Here is a 15258-nt window from a genome sequence, read left to right on the forward strand (position 1 = left end):
TGATTTTACATTTCGGGCCATTAAGTTTCATTCCATTTACCTTTGACCAAAGAGCGACGCCATCAACAATGGATTGAGGCAGGTTGGTAGGAAAATTATCATTAATTATATAGGTCAGTATGTCATCAGCATATTTTTCGAGGATGGTTTCAGGTGGAAGATAGACGTTAATGTCGGAAATAAATAGAATGAACAGGATTGGACCTAGAACATACCCTTAAGTACACCTGCTTCGATACATTTTCAGTCAGTGGTGTGATCATTTGTTTTAATTCTTTGTTGACGATTAGATAAGTAAGCTGCGATCCAAGAGGTGAGCCAGCTAGGTAGAATGTTCACTAACTTTAACAGTAACTTGTCATGACTGACAAGATCAAAAGCTTTTTCGAAATCAAAGAATATTGCATAAATTGATTTGTTGTTATCTTTCGCATGACTCCAGTCCTCTATAATTTGAATAATAGCGTCCATCGTACTTCGGCCTGGAAGGAAACCGAACTGTTTGTTAGAGACCCATATGTGCTTGGTGTGATGGACAATGAATATGGTAATAATACGTTCAAAAACTTTACATAATGCGGATGTAATGGCAATTGGTCGATAGTCATTAGACGATTGTGGGTTAGAAATTTTTGGAATTGGTGTTATGTTTGCTGATTTCCATTGGTCAGGTAGGTAACTGTTTTCTATAAGGCGGTTGAATAGGATGCAGAGTGATGAGGCGATTTCAAAGCGAGCAGATTTGAGTAAAAACGGAGAGAGATCATCTAGTCCTGAGGAACCTGGTTTGAGTTTGCTGAGTTGGTTGACAATGTTATTAAGGGTAAAAATGGGGGTAGTAGGCGGGTTTGCCTCTCGGTTAATGAAGCATGAGAGGCTGGGTTGTTTCTTGCCAGTCCAAACACTTTGAAAATGATCATTTAATTGGTTTGCTAGTGTCTCAGAGATAGGGGTTGTGATTTTACTTTTATCAGCAAGACTGATTTCACGCCAAAAATCTGTTTTTCCAGTAGTGGAACGCCTGTTATAGATTCTCTTTCTTTTGGTAATTAGTTTACTAATTCGATTTGCAAGTGCTTTCCACTCTTTGTAGTACCCGGAGAAAAAGAGTTGTTGACGCTCTTTTATAAGGCCTTGAATAAGTTGTGTCATCCAAGGCTTAGGGTTAACGAGCGTTGTTGTTTTTAGAGGTTGGCAGATGTCTTGGGCAGAGAGTATAGAATGATAAAAGTTGTTGCAAGCAACTTGTATTTCATACGGTGAATCAACTAAGATTTCAATATTGGTAGATCGTATCAGTGCAACAGTGTCAGCAATTCTACCTGACCGGTAAGCAACCTTGTGGGGAACCGGGCGAGTAGATTTATAGAGATTAAGAGGATGTTGACTAACTACAACAAGGTGATCTGAATTACCAAAAGTAGGAAGAGTATTCGACACATAGCATTTAGGGGCGTTACTCAAGATGATGTCAAGAATAGATGTTTTTCTGGTGGAGTGTGTGTTGAGATGAATGAGTTGGTGAGAACGACAAATAAAGTCAGTAGGGCAGCCATTTAGATCCCCTGCAAGAAATATTAGTGGTTTATTGCCGATTGTGCAACGAGTTATGGCTGGTTCAATGAGTTGTGCAAGTTGATAAGATGCATTGCGCTGCTCACTTTTAGACCAAACCGGGATATAGGCACATATAACTAGGCAAGAAGAGTATCCTCGAGGGAGTAATTTTGGGTACACACGAGCGATTGTTAGTTCGATTTCTTGTTTAGGCACCAAGTTAAACGAGTAGTCTGTAGTTAATTTTATTTTTTCTATTTTATCTGAGTATTTTTTGTTTATAAATATAGCAGTACCCATGCGATCTTGACGTTCATTGCTTATGCAAGTGTAATTATTATTGATTTGAGAAAGAATAATTTGCTTACCGCTGTGGTTAAGCCAGGTTTCAGTTAAACAGGCAATGTCAATGTTGGTATCTATGAGAAATTGATTAAAAATCTCAATTTTGTTACAGAGTGAGCGCATATTAGTAGTACAGATGGTTGGTAAGCGATTGGTGTTGAGATTAATGCTAGTTAGTTGGGGTGGAGCGAGAAGTAAGGGCATCGCGGATCTTGATGATTGCTCCATCGCGAATGCCCCAGTGAAAGGGTGCATCAGGGTTATCATTACGTAGTTTATCATTACGAATGTTGCGGTCTTCGCGTAGTTGGTACTCAAGTTCTCTTTCAGCAGGAGACAAGTCAGGACTGACTCTGTATGTCTTGAAATTCTAATGTGTAGCGAGTTTGCGAGAGTTTATCAGAGCTAATTTTTTGTTAGTAATGTTTTTGAGTTCTACAACAATAGGCCGACAATTTGATGCTTTTTTTGTGTTAAGACGCTTGGAGAAACTAACATCATCATTGGTAAGGCCTATAACATTTAGGATCTCTGTGATGCAGGGTAACACTGATGGTGGTGTTTGGGTGACATTTGCTACGGCCACTGGTTCTGGGACACCAAATATTATTATATTCTTTTCACGTTTAGCTGCTTGCTTTAGTTCGACAAGGACTTGACCGATTTGTGGCGATGAGTTTGGCTTGTTTCTGACAATATTACTCCAGGATGGCTGGTGTGGGCTTGATTGGGTGGCTGGTTGAGAGTTGATTTTGGTTTCAATAACTGCTAATTTCTGTTCAAGTTTTTTTATTTGGTTGGCTTGCAGGTTGATAGTAGCTTTCTGTTCTGAAATGATGTTAAGGAGCTCCATCATCCAGATATCGAGGTGTGCGATAGACGATGCTAAGTTTTTAATGGCTGAGTAACCATTTGCATCAATTTTATTAACCATAATACCTTGCACAAGATGAAGGAATGTTAAATTATGTGCTTTCTTTATATTGCTGTGATGGTGGGAGGGCTACCACCCTGAATAACAGTGGATTACCTCCCAGTTGAGAAATATTTAAATATATATTATACCTTATTAACACAAATAGAACTGTTAGTTTTTTGTGTTTTTTTCCGTTTTTTTCCGATCTCATCGTCAAAAGCCTTTTACAAAGAAGAGTACGTAAAAAATTAAAAAACGCCTTTTTACAATAAGAGTATGTAAAAAATAACATAAAAACATTATATCGTACTTAGATAAAAATAAATTGTTTACAAGTATAAAACAAAACTTGAACTTACATGACAATAAAAATTATTTTTTATCACAAGATAAATTAAAAATATTCTAAGATATTTTCAAAAGAGAGAATGAAATCTTTTAATTTATTTTTAAAAACAGGATAAGCTAGAGGTAAGTCGAAGTTAGACAAAATAATTTTGTTACAGAGATGAGCTGCACGAGAAGTAATACAAAATTGATTGAATTTTGTTCGACAGAGTGGTTCATTTAAATAAATATTTTCCTCATGTTAAACTTGCTTAATGGTTTTTAAAAAAAAGAGCCTTAAAAAATTAAGGGAGATAAATCATACTTCCACTTATAAACAAAAGATAAATTTTTATATGCGTTTAGTTTATATGTGACGCATCTGACCAAAACCAGTCGGATGTCGCGTTATGTTATATTGATAAAACCATCAAAACATCTCAAAAATTCAATTTTTATCATTATTTATTTTTTTGCATAATTGTTTACATAATTAACTTTTCTTTGCTATTTAAACTTAACTTTTAATAAAAAATAATTTTTTGATGGTGAATTTGGTGATTTTTGTGTCTTAAAATTTTATATGACATCAAACCTTTAAAAACGTTTTTTTCGGTTTTAAAATTTTAATATAGATGTTACATTTTTGCTCATAACTTTGGCTAGGGTCAAGCTAGAGCAATAATTTTTGCATCATTTTAAAGCAGAATATTATACCTTTTCAAATATGTATCACACTCAAAACTTAAAATTTTATACATGTGACTGGTTTTGGTCAGATGGGTCACATATATCAAGGATTTTCATTTGAATAAAAAATATTGAGGAATGTGCGAATCGATCCGCAGAATTAATTAAACGAATCGTATGTTTCTGACGGCGATAGAGACGTTGTAACTTGCTTTGATCAGTGCTATCCCAGGCAATAACACCATAACTTAAATAACTATGAACAAAAAAGTAATAAAGTTTAGTTAAATTATTTTTATCTCAATGAGTACGCGCCTTATACAAAATTCCGATACTTTCTGAAACTTTTGAACAAGTGTAGTTAATAATTGTTTCCATGTGACGTTCTCATCAATGAAAACCCCCAGGTTTATAGTTACAGAATCTATTTTTTATTTCAAAATGGCCAATAAGAATTTTTGGTAGATTTGAGGGTAGAGAACGTTTTTTGGAGAGCGGATGGAAAAAAATCCATTTTGTTTTGCTTACATTTAATGTTTATTTGTTACTTTTAAACCATTTAGATATGTTTTGAAGTTCTTTGTTCATCATGGAGAATAGTAGATAGATGTCATTGTTAGAGAGAAATAAGTTTTTTTCATCAGCAAACATAATACTTAGAAAATTTTTTGCTTAATACAAGTTGCTGATATATATTAGAAACAAAAGAGGGGCTGCGATGGAACCTTCCCAGTCGGCAAATTTAGTTATAAATGCGCATTAGAAACTCGTTTAACTACGTATCGTTGTGGTATGTATGTTAGCCATTTTATCGTGTCGAACACGCATAAGAAATACGCAATAGATGCGTATAAAGACAGATATACAATACCACGCTTACTAAGTATCAAACTCGCATTTGAAACTCTTGTAAACACTTATAAAACACGATAACCAGAGAATATTCAATACGATATTTTCCTGGTATTACATGCGCATTTAAAACTTTCAAGAATACGCGTTATTTACGAATATATGTTAGCCATTTTATCGTGTCGAACGCGCATTAAAAATGACACCAGATGCGTATAAAGACAGGTATACAATACGACGCCTACTGAGTATCAAACTCGCATTTAAACACGTATAAAACACGATAACCAGAGAATATTCAATACAATTTTATTAACTAATATGAATTCATAATATAATGATAATGACTAGCAGTAAGCAACCCGTAATACGGGTTATGAGTTATTAAATCAATAATAGCAATAAAAACACATTAGCAACTTGATATATTATCTAAAAAATTATATACAAATTTATATATAAATATTTTAACTTTGACTCCCTATCAGCAACGTCATTGCTTATAGTTAACGACATCAAGACCGCATTAACATCAGTTGAGTTCTTTTTAAAATCACACCACAGTCACAACACAGGTATCAGAAAAGGAAAGTCAAGTAAAGCCTGCAAATACCTAAAAAAAAAATGAAAAAAAATTCACAATTTTTAATTACAAAAGTACTATTTGCATTTTATTGTTAGTAGAATTAGGATAATAATAACAGAAAATATATATTCTGTGTCTACAGAATAATTAAAAAAGGTTATAAAAAGGCTAGACAACACAGTAACACTGGCAAATAACACCACAACTTAATAAGATATTTTATTAACTTAAATACTTGGACTAAAAAGATTTTATTTATTACAATATTTGAACAATCAAGGGACAATTATAATTAAACAATTTGAGCAACAATATCATAGAATAGCAAGCAACTCGTAAGATATTTCTTATAAAATGGTCATTATCATTTGTTGTATTACATTTACAAAATTATTTTTACCTTGATTAAAAGCTCATTTCCAGCATTTCATAATTAAGCTCTAGCTTCTCTCTAACTGTTGACTAATGATTAATAGAGCAAATTTCATATCATACTAAATTTACAAAAATTAAAACCATATTTCAACAGTAAGCTAACTAATCGAGAGATGACAAAGGGAAGACAAACTAAAAAAAAAAATGAAAAAAAGAACATAATTATGATAAAAATTATATAAAAAATTAAAAATTACTTAAATTTAAAAGTGTTAATTGTTACTATAAATATGTAAACTCATACTTTGCTTTGTTCTAAAGAGTCTAAAGTAAAATCAAATTAACAGACATAAACTGAATTCTGTCAAGTAAGTTTTCTGCTCACCGAGCAGCATTTCTAACATTTCAACAACGAATAATTTCATCCTGCCTAGATCTATTTTTTTCAATTGACAACTATTTTCAAGTTGCCTAATAGCATTTACATTAATAACTTCGTTGAGCCTAATACTATTTCAATTTCACTATTATCATTAAACATATTACAAGTAATCTTACTATTGTTACAACTGAATAAATGAACATAAAAGAATCTTACAAATTGTGATCTTTTCTAATCAAAGACTTTATTTAAACTTAAGATTTATTGAAATCCATATCTTTTTATATGCTTATATACATAAGTCTATCAAAAATATTAAATGATATTTATTTACGTTTATCAAAAATATTAAACAATATTTATTTACATCAATTATTTTTAATTTAACAAAGAATCTAGACTGCAATGCATAAAATTATTTTTACCTTAATGCACAAAAATAATAAATGCACAATCTTGTATAAAAAATTGAAGCAATTTCAGTCAGTATATTCTACTCTAAAGTAATTATATATGCAAAAATATATAAAAATAAAATGAATATTATTTTTGAAATTTGTATATGATTTTGCTTCGTTTGAGACCCAACATGACATACTTTTGAAAAACTTTTTTTTTTATATTATTAGGGACCTGTTTGATGTATAAGGGCCTTGTGGCACCCGTAAAAATATTTTTTATTCAAAAATTTTTTAAATCCAGTATTATTTTATTATATAAAACACATTTCGGGGTTGTCATCTGACATTAAAAAAAAAAGTTTTTTTTAGCTCGACCCAAATACAAATATATATATATATATATATATATATATATATATATATATATATATATATATATGCAGTAGTAATTAATTAGTAGTAAGTAATTATATATAGTAGTAAGTAATTATATAAGTAGTAAGTAATTATATATGCAAAAATATATAAAAATAAAATGAATATTATTTTTGAAATTTGTATATGATTTTGCTTCGTTTGAGACCCAACATGACATACTTTTGAAAAACTTTTTTTTTTATATTATTAGGGACCTGTTTGATGTATAAGGGCCTTGTGGCACCCGTAAAAATATTTTTTATTCAAAAATTTTTTAAATCCAGTATTATTTTATTATATAAAACACATTTAGGGGTTGTCAGCTGACATTTTCAAAAAAAGTTGTTTTTAGCACGACCCTAATACAAATATATATATATATATATATATATATATATATATATATATATATATATATATATATATATATATATATATATATATATATATATATATATTCACATACCTTTAAAAAGTGGTATAACACTTTACACAATGAAATATGGAAAAACATTATTTTTTTTCAACTACTTTCAAAAGGAATTTATTTATTTTTTCTATTCTGTTATTTTTTCTAAGAAAGAATATTTATATAGATACAGAGAAGTATAAAATATACTGAAATATAGGCAGATTTAAGTTTATAAACTTTCGTGTCAACAAATTACAGTCAGTTTTCCATGTTAAATACATAAAATATATATCTAATATAATATATATCAAATATAAAAGAAATCCAATATAAAATAAAACAAAATAGTAAACTTACTCAAACCAGTATCACTTACTCCGTGTGAAGTAACTTCAGTTGTTTTCAATTGCTCTAAAAAATAACTTTCAGCTCTTTCCAATAGCACTAAAAAATAAAACAAAACTTGCTTAGCTGAGTTGCCTAGTTTATAAGAATCTGAAAACAAATAAGTAAAAAACCAAGAACAAACAAACATTTATTTGTTAGACCTACTATATTTAAACAAATTAAATTAAACAAAGAATAACGCCAATTCTCCTTAAAGGCTAAAAAAAATTTTCAGCTCAAATTTGCTTGCAGACCTCACTTGTAAAACCATGTGAATAAGAAACACATTTAGAAAAGCCTAAAAACTACTTAAAAATGACATATGCAACATTGAAGTTTGAACATTGACTGGAATAATTATTAGTAGATGTTTTTAAAAAATTCATAGAAATTTACATACATTCGTTCTTTTATATTGCATAAATCCATCATAAAATAAATCTGAAATGAAAAAATATAATGGATAAGTAAATACAAAGAAAAAAATATATGAATCGAAAATCAATATATCTGATAGAGATAAGATGTCATGATAACAGAGTAGTAGTTGTTAAATATTGTTATTTCATGTTAGCTTTTAGAAAACAAATCATGTTAATACATCATGGTTCTAAAAATTCAATTTGCGATATAAACAAAATGTATATACAGCAAAATGATTTTTCTTGAGTGGCTTTTAGTGAATGATTAAAAGCAGTGAGTTTCAATAATAAAACCACTTATAATTTTTAACAATAGATACCAACATAAAGGTAAGCCAAATGTAACAACATTAGTAACATAAATAACAACTTTACGCAAAATCTGGCTCAACACATCTGCCAAGTCACACACTTTGAAAACAGGGAAACAACATAATATAAACATATATAATAACTATAAAACACAATACATTTATTTAACTTTATATAACATATATAAACACCTCATAAAATACTTATATACACAATAGATACATTTTATACTATTTTAATGAAACATTTATAAAACAATTACATAACACATATTACCACATACATATATTTATCAAAAACTTTTTAACCTTGAACATAATATAAACATATATGCAAACTATAAACATATATAACTTGAATTGCGCGAAGAAAAAAATTAAAAATAACATGAAAAAATCTAAAAAGATTCATATATATATTCATATATAAAAACATCTATCTTGTGATAAAATATCAAATTATAATCATATTTAATTTAAGGTGGCTTCACAGGAAATAAATTTTTTTCAGTAAAATAACTTAAATCAGTTCTAAAACCAGTTCTATAAATTTAATTTAATAAAAATAATAAAGTATATAAAAAAAAAAAAAGAAAAAAGAGGACTTTATTGTTAAAAAACACACAAAAAAGCATGCTTTTATTTATTTTTCAAAACACGATTACTCCAGATTGGCTAATTAAAACAACTCAGTACTTTGCAATATTATTTTCTGATATATGAGGTAGAGGATGAACTAAGATCATTATACAAAAACAAAAATATTTCTTTTAAGTCCCAAAAAACTGAAAATTAACAAATTTCTATGGGGTAAGCTTCAAAAAAGACTTAGCAATCGATAAATATTCATTCAATTATCAAGATTTTAGTTCATTCTCTACATATATATGTATTGAACAATTGGAGAAAATTTGGAGGTCTAAGCATTTTTTAATTTTGAGATATCGTTGGTAAATTATGTTAAAATCTTCATTTTTAGAAATAAGGCAAATAAGTAAAAAAAGTTTTAGAAAACATCCCTTTTCATAGCTATTTTTTAATGATTGTTCTTGATCTTTATCAATCTAACCTTTCCTAATTCCTTATAAATCTTCTCTTCTTCTTTTCTTTTGTGGTTGTCCTTTTTTCACCATATTTTGTAACCGCTTTTGGTCTTTTTTTACTGAACTAGTTATCGTATTTTTTTCAAAGTCTAGATTTAAATATTTAAATACACGATAAATACCAGACGAACCTTCATTAAAACAAAAAACTGCTGAGTTTACACCCATTTCAAGAACATCAGTCTTTACATAAACATTTTTAGGACATCGGGACCATATGATATTATTTAGTCCTTCATTACAATTTTGAGTTTGCCCATGAAGACATTTTTTCAATAGATCATCGTTACTCAATTCATCAAAGTCTTTCTTGATAATTTCATAAATCCATTCTGGCAAGTTTAATTTAGTTTTCATCTGCATCTGCATTTTTACTTTTTTTCCACTTGCACCAGCTATCTGGACCAATTGGGCAAAGAATATGTCGATGTGATTTGTCTTCAAAATTAGTATAATGGCGCAAAACAGCTTTTATGTTTTTTTTCATTTGATAAACTTTTTGCTCATCAGTTAAACTTTGTTTTGCAGCTGTTTGCCTGATAGCAATACCAAAAGCATTCTGCAATATATTTACACTTGCTTCAGTTAGTCTCCCTTTTCCAGACAATTTTTAATTTCCATATGACACTTCGCGCCAATTTCTCAAACGTGAACCTATTCTTTTTTGAACATGTCCAACACATTCTAATTTTTCAGGTGTAATACTAAAAACATCATATGGCTTGCTTGCAACAACATCATTAAAAGAAAAAGAATCACCATCGCCTAGATAGTATTTGTAAATTAAACCATATTGCGAGAGAGAACGAGAAAAAATATCAACTGCACCAGCACCCTCCATGGCTACTGAGGACTTAGTATAATTAAGACTACACTTGTGCTTTGCTTTCCAGTGTTTCATATTTTGTAGAACCTTTACTATTTGCCCAAATTTGACAACCTCTACAATATTTACTCAGTACTTGTATATCTAAACATTTTCCTCCACATGTGGCTGTAACAACGCCATTTAATGAAGAGCGGCCTCGTGTTTGCCAAGAACCATCAATAGCAACTTGGACAAGTGCTTCTCCTGTATTAAGTTTTTCTTTTGACTCTTGTTTAGCATTAATAGCAGCCTCACTCATTGATTCTTCTGAAGCAACTTTGTAAGCTTCTTTAACGGTTTTACTTATATTGTCAAAAGCATTTACAGTTAAACATGACATACTCATAAGTTGTGAAAAATTGACCATTGCTTGATGTCCTTTTCCAATTTCATGGAATCCTATTACTATTTTCAAGTTAACATCAAACATGTTTCTACCTTTTTTATCATTTTTAACCATCTTAGAAGTAAAATTACCGTATGTAAAAGAACATTGAGTATTTGTACATTTTAAAATAAATTTATGGGAGAAACCCATTCTGAATAATCATCAGTGATGTTTACTTTACTTTTACACTCCGGACATGCACTAACCAAATCAAGTAACTGATTGATAAAAATAAAATTAACAAGAACAAAACAATCATTTGTGTTGGCATTATTTGTATCTTCGACATGAAACTTTAACTTTTTAGCACTGATACATGAAACACTTTCAGACGAGTTACCAGTTACATTCGTCGTATCTTTAATACATTTGGTGTGCTTATTACTACTAAATTTTCTCTTCTTCGATCTTGAAGTATTCTTATATTTACCCATTATATATTTAATTTATTAACCTAAAAAAATATTTCCTGTAAAAATTGTATCAACACAACTTGTGTTCATACAATGGTTTTGTCACAAAAAGTAAGTAATTAAATGATCGTAAAATGATGTAATAATGATATAAATAATAATAATGAATAAGTAAAACGGTTTTACTTTTAAAATTTAACATAGTTAGCTTCTAAACTAAAGCTTTTGTAATTGCAGAACAAGAAAACATACCAAAACAGTGGTTAAACAAAAGTTTTCATACTGCTTTTTCCTGTTGCTATAGGCGTTGCTAAGGAAGCTACTTTATATCATACCTGCAAAATGCAAAATAGTAGCCTAAAAATTTTTAACTATTAACAAATAATTATATCATCATTTTCAGCAATGTTTAAATTAACTAAAATCATATTTTTCCCGAATTTTTTTTTTGGATTTTACACTTTTTATTTCCTGTGAAACCACCTTAAATCTTATTAAATAAAGAACAAAAAACAGATAGAAGAACTGCAATCCTTACAACAAAATTTAACGTTTAGCAACAATAAGATATCAGTGTTGGCTCGAAATTTTAATTTATTTTTCCAAATTTTCTAAAACAGTACAAAAAAAAGGTGATAGCATAACAGAAATGTCATTAAAATGATAATCAACATAATAAAATAAGCAAGGTATGAAATGATAGGATTTAAAATATATTTGAATTATATTAATTTAGGACTTCATAAAACTAAATAAATAAACTTAAAAGTAGTTTTTAATTTATTTATTATTATTATTAAAAATATTTATTACTACTTTAAGTAGTAATATATATTTTTATGATAAAGTTTTAGTAACACTTTTAGTACAAAAAAGTATTGTAACTGTATTGGAGATATGTGATACTGCTTTAGCAGAACGATATCTCTTCATACAACTTTACAGGTATTCCTAACTATTCCTTTTCATTCCAGACAAATTTTGTACTAAATTTCTCAAGAGAAACCTTTTTAATTTAAATTTAGCTTTCACAATTTCAGTTTAAGCATGCGCTTTAAAGCAAAGGTTTTCGTTTTTTCCATTATATGTTGATATTTGATCAAAATCGGGTACGATATCGTATCCGATTTTGAGCAAATATTAAATAATACGTATTTTTGATAAAAATAAGTGGCATTGAACTCGAATTGGAAACTTAAAACTAAATGCGTATTTTTCTGGTATCAACGGCGGTATGTTATACGTGATCAATACTCCGAGTATTTACAATACTAGATATGCCGACTGGGATATAGATAAGATAGAGATAGGCCGGTAATTACTAATGTCAGATTCGTCACTAACTTTAAATAGTGGAACAACTTTAGCAATTTTCAATTGATCAGGAAAGACTCCTTGTTTGATTGATAACACTGATAAACAAATAAAATTTTATTGTGCACATTTTGTTAACTAGGTGGTTTTTTAAAACAAATTAAATATGCTGATTTCAAATATGCAAACCATTTTTCACCATCACGTCAAGTTGTAAAGATATTTGGGTTCAAATCTTTAGTATTTAAGGTAAAGTCCCTAATATTGTCGAAAAAAAAGTTATTCAAAAGTATGTCAACCTGGGTCTCAGGTTGACATACTTTTGAATAACTTTTTTTAAAAGTCTTTAGCGTTTTTTTACATAATTTTTTTTGTCAATAAATTTTAATTAAAAATATTTATCTTTTCTAAAATCTCTATGAAAATACGCTTCTTTTGAGACCCAGGTTAACATACTTTTGAATAACTTTTTTTTCAACAATATTAGGGACTTTACCTTAAATACTAAAGATTTGAACCCAAATATCTTTACAACTTGACGTGATGGTGAAAAATGGTTTGCATATTTGAAATCAGCATATTTAATTTGTTTTAAAAAACCACCTAGTTAACAAGATGTGCACAATAAAATTTTATTTGTTTATCAGTGTAATTTAAAGACTTTAAAAAGAATATATTTTATTTGTTCAAAGCAATCTAAAATTATGTTACCATTTGTTTTCATCCGGTCCAACTGCTTTATTTTTTTTTAGTGTTTTAAAGGCTTTTTCGACTCATCAAATAGTAACTCTTTAGATAACTCATCCGAGTGAATGCAATTATTCATCGGTACTAAGAAATCTTGAAATGAGGCTTTAGTATTAGGAATTAATTTAGATAGTTTAGGACCAATTTCAACAAAGAATTTAATAAATTCGTGAGCTATTGTTTGAGAATTAATCATATTATTGTTAACCACTTTGATCATGTGTGGCAGGGAGAATGGCTTTGATTTACCGGTAATTTCTTTTATTATTTCCCAGAAGCGTTTACAATTATTTTTTGCTTTATTGAGAATTTTAGAATAATAATGTTTTTTAAAGTTTTTTCGAACGTTTTCAAAAAGATATTTGTAATTTTTGTATATTTTTTCAATGGCAAAGGATTTCTTTTTTAGACATTTTATGTATAATTTCTGTTTAACTTTTGATGGTTTTTTTAAACCTTTGGTAACCCAGGGAGAATTTACGTTTTTTGATTTATTGTTTTTTCATATAAAGGAAAATTGGCATAATAAAAACAGTAAAATGTATTAAAAAATTATTGTAAATGTTGTTTGCGTTATCACTAAAGTCAATGTTTTTCCGATGAAGCAATGATAATTGTGTTTTAAATTGCTCAACATTTTTTTGGTTATAGTTGAGTAATCGAACTTTTATGTTAGCTTTAGTCATAATTTTAGAGTTGAAGTCAATGGTAAAAAAAGTAGGGCAATGGTCAGATTTGTCTTTTTTTAAGGTACCTTTATTTAAGTCACTGTTAAAATTATCAGTTGTTAGAATATTATCAATTAAAGTAGCTGATTTTGGAGTTACTCTGGTAGGGCGATTTATTAAAGGAATTGCTCCCGTTTCAAAAATAAAATCATAAAAATTTTTAACTTTAATGTCCGTAGAGTAATAGAAGCAATTCATTTTAAAATCCCCTACAATAAAATTCTTTTTTTTTCAAGGATGCCTTTTTTGAAAAGCTTTACTTCAAAATACATGCTCATGTTCTCGGCCACACCATTCGGTGGCCTATAGCAACAGCTCAGTAAAATGTTTTTTGATTGATTGTTTAGAATTTAAACAATCAATCAAAATAGTTAAAATTTCTTTTTCGCCTTCAGAAACACTTAAACATTCCTAATATAATGTGCAATATTTTACTTTACATAAATAAGAACTCCTCCACCGCGTTTTTTGATATAGTATTTAAATCTTTTTCAGTTATCCAGCTTTCAGTTAAATAAATTATATTTAAAAAAATGTTGGTTTCTTGTAACAAACTGAGAAGATTTTCAAAATTGCGGTTTAGGCTTCTATTATTTATATGACGTTGACGGATTAGGCTTTTGATATTTATATGATGTCTTAGTTGATCAAAGTTATTGTTTTTTGTATTTTTATAAAAAAATTCTTCTAATTTGTTAGTATAGTAATATGAACAAATCGTAATAATGTCATTGAAATAGTTAATATCTGGATATAAGTTTTCATCAGATGAGAAGTGTCTCATTTGTCTGAAAAATTAAAAGTAAACTATTTAAAATCATTTGTTTCAGACATTTTGGTTGTGTTATAAATTAGAAGAACTTTCTCAACACTCTTTGTTAAAAAATTATTTTTTATGATCTTTACAAAAAATAGAATCAAACTTGAGAATAGTGTATTTGGGTCATTCCAGTAGAACTCAACAAAAGGTTGGTGGCTCTATGTCACAGATTTTGCTCTTCTTTAGAAACTATGTCAATTATAATAAAATATAAAAACCAGAAAATTTCAATGTAATGTAATTCCTATTTGCATTATCCGTTACTAAATTATACGCATTAAAAGATTTGCGATGAAAGCCTATTTTTTTAAGAACTGTATTTTTGGCATTTAATACGTTTACAACTTTTTTCTGTAATATAATAAATGCATATTTTTTTATTTACTAAATAAATGTAACTAGCCTAAATAAAAAACAAGGTGCAGCTTATTTTTTTTATTTCAGAAAACAAACATCAGCACTCAAAAGTAAAACAATTTTCATAAAACTGAAAAAAA

General features: G+C 28.6%; 1 protein-coding gene across 1 annotated transcript; it reads right to left on the reverse strand.

Moving 5' to 3' along the window:
- Nucleotides 1-243: 243 nt before the first annotated feature.
- LOC136087472 (uncharacterized) lies at nt 244-2025 on the reverse strand. Its single transcript, XM_065810291.1, has one exon. The coding sequence runs from the start codon at nt 2023-2025 to the stop codon at nt 244-246; it is 1782 nt and encodes a 593-aa protein (XP_065666363.1).
- Nucleotides 2026-15258: the final 13233 nt, after the last annotated feature.

The sequence above is a fragment of the Hydra vulgaris genome, chromosome 11 (genome assembly GCF_038396675.1).
Source record: "Hydra vulgaris chromosome 11, alternate assembly HydraT2T_AEP".
Classification (NCBI taxonomy): domain Eukaryota; kingdom Metazoa; phylum Cnidaria; class Hydrozoa; order Anthoathecata; family Hydridae; genus Hydra; species Hydra vulgaris.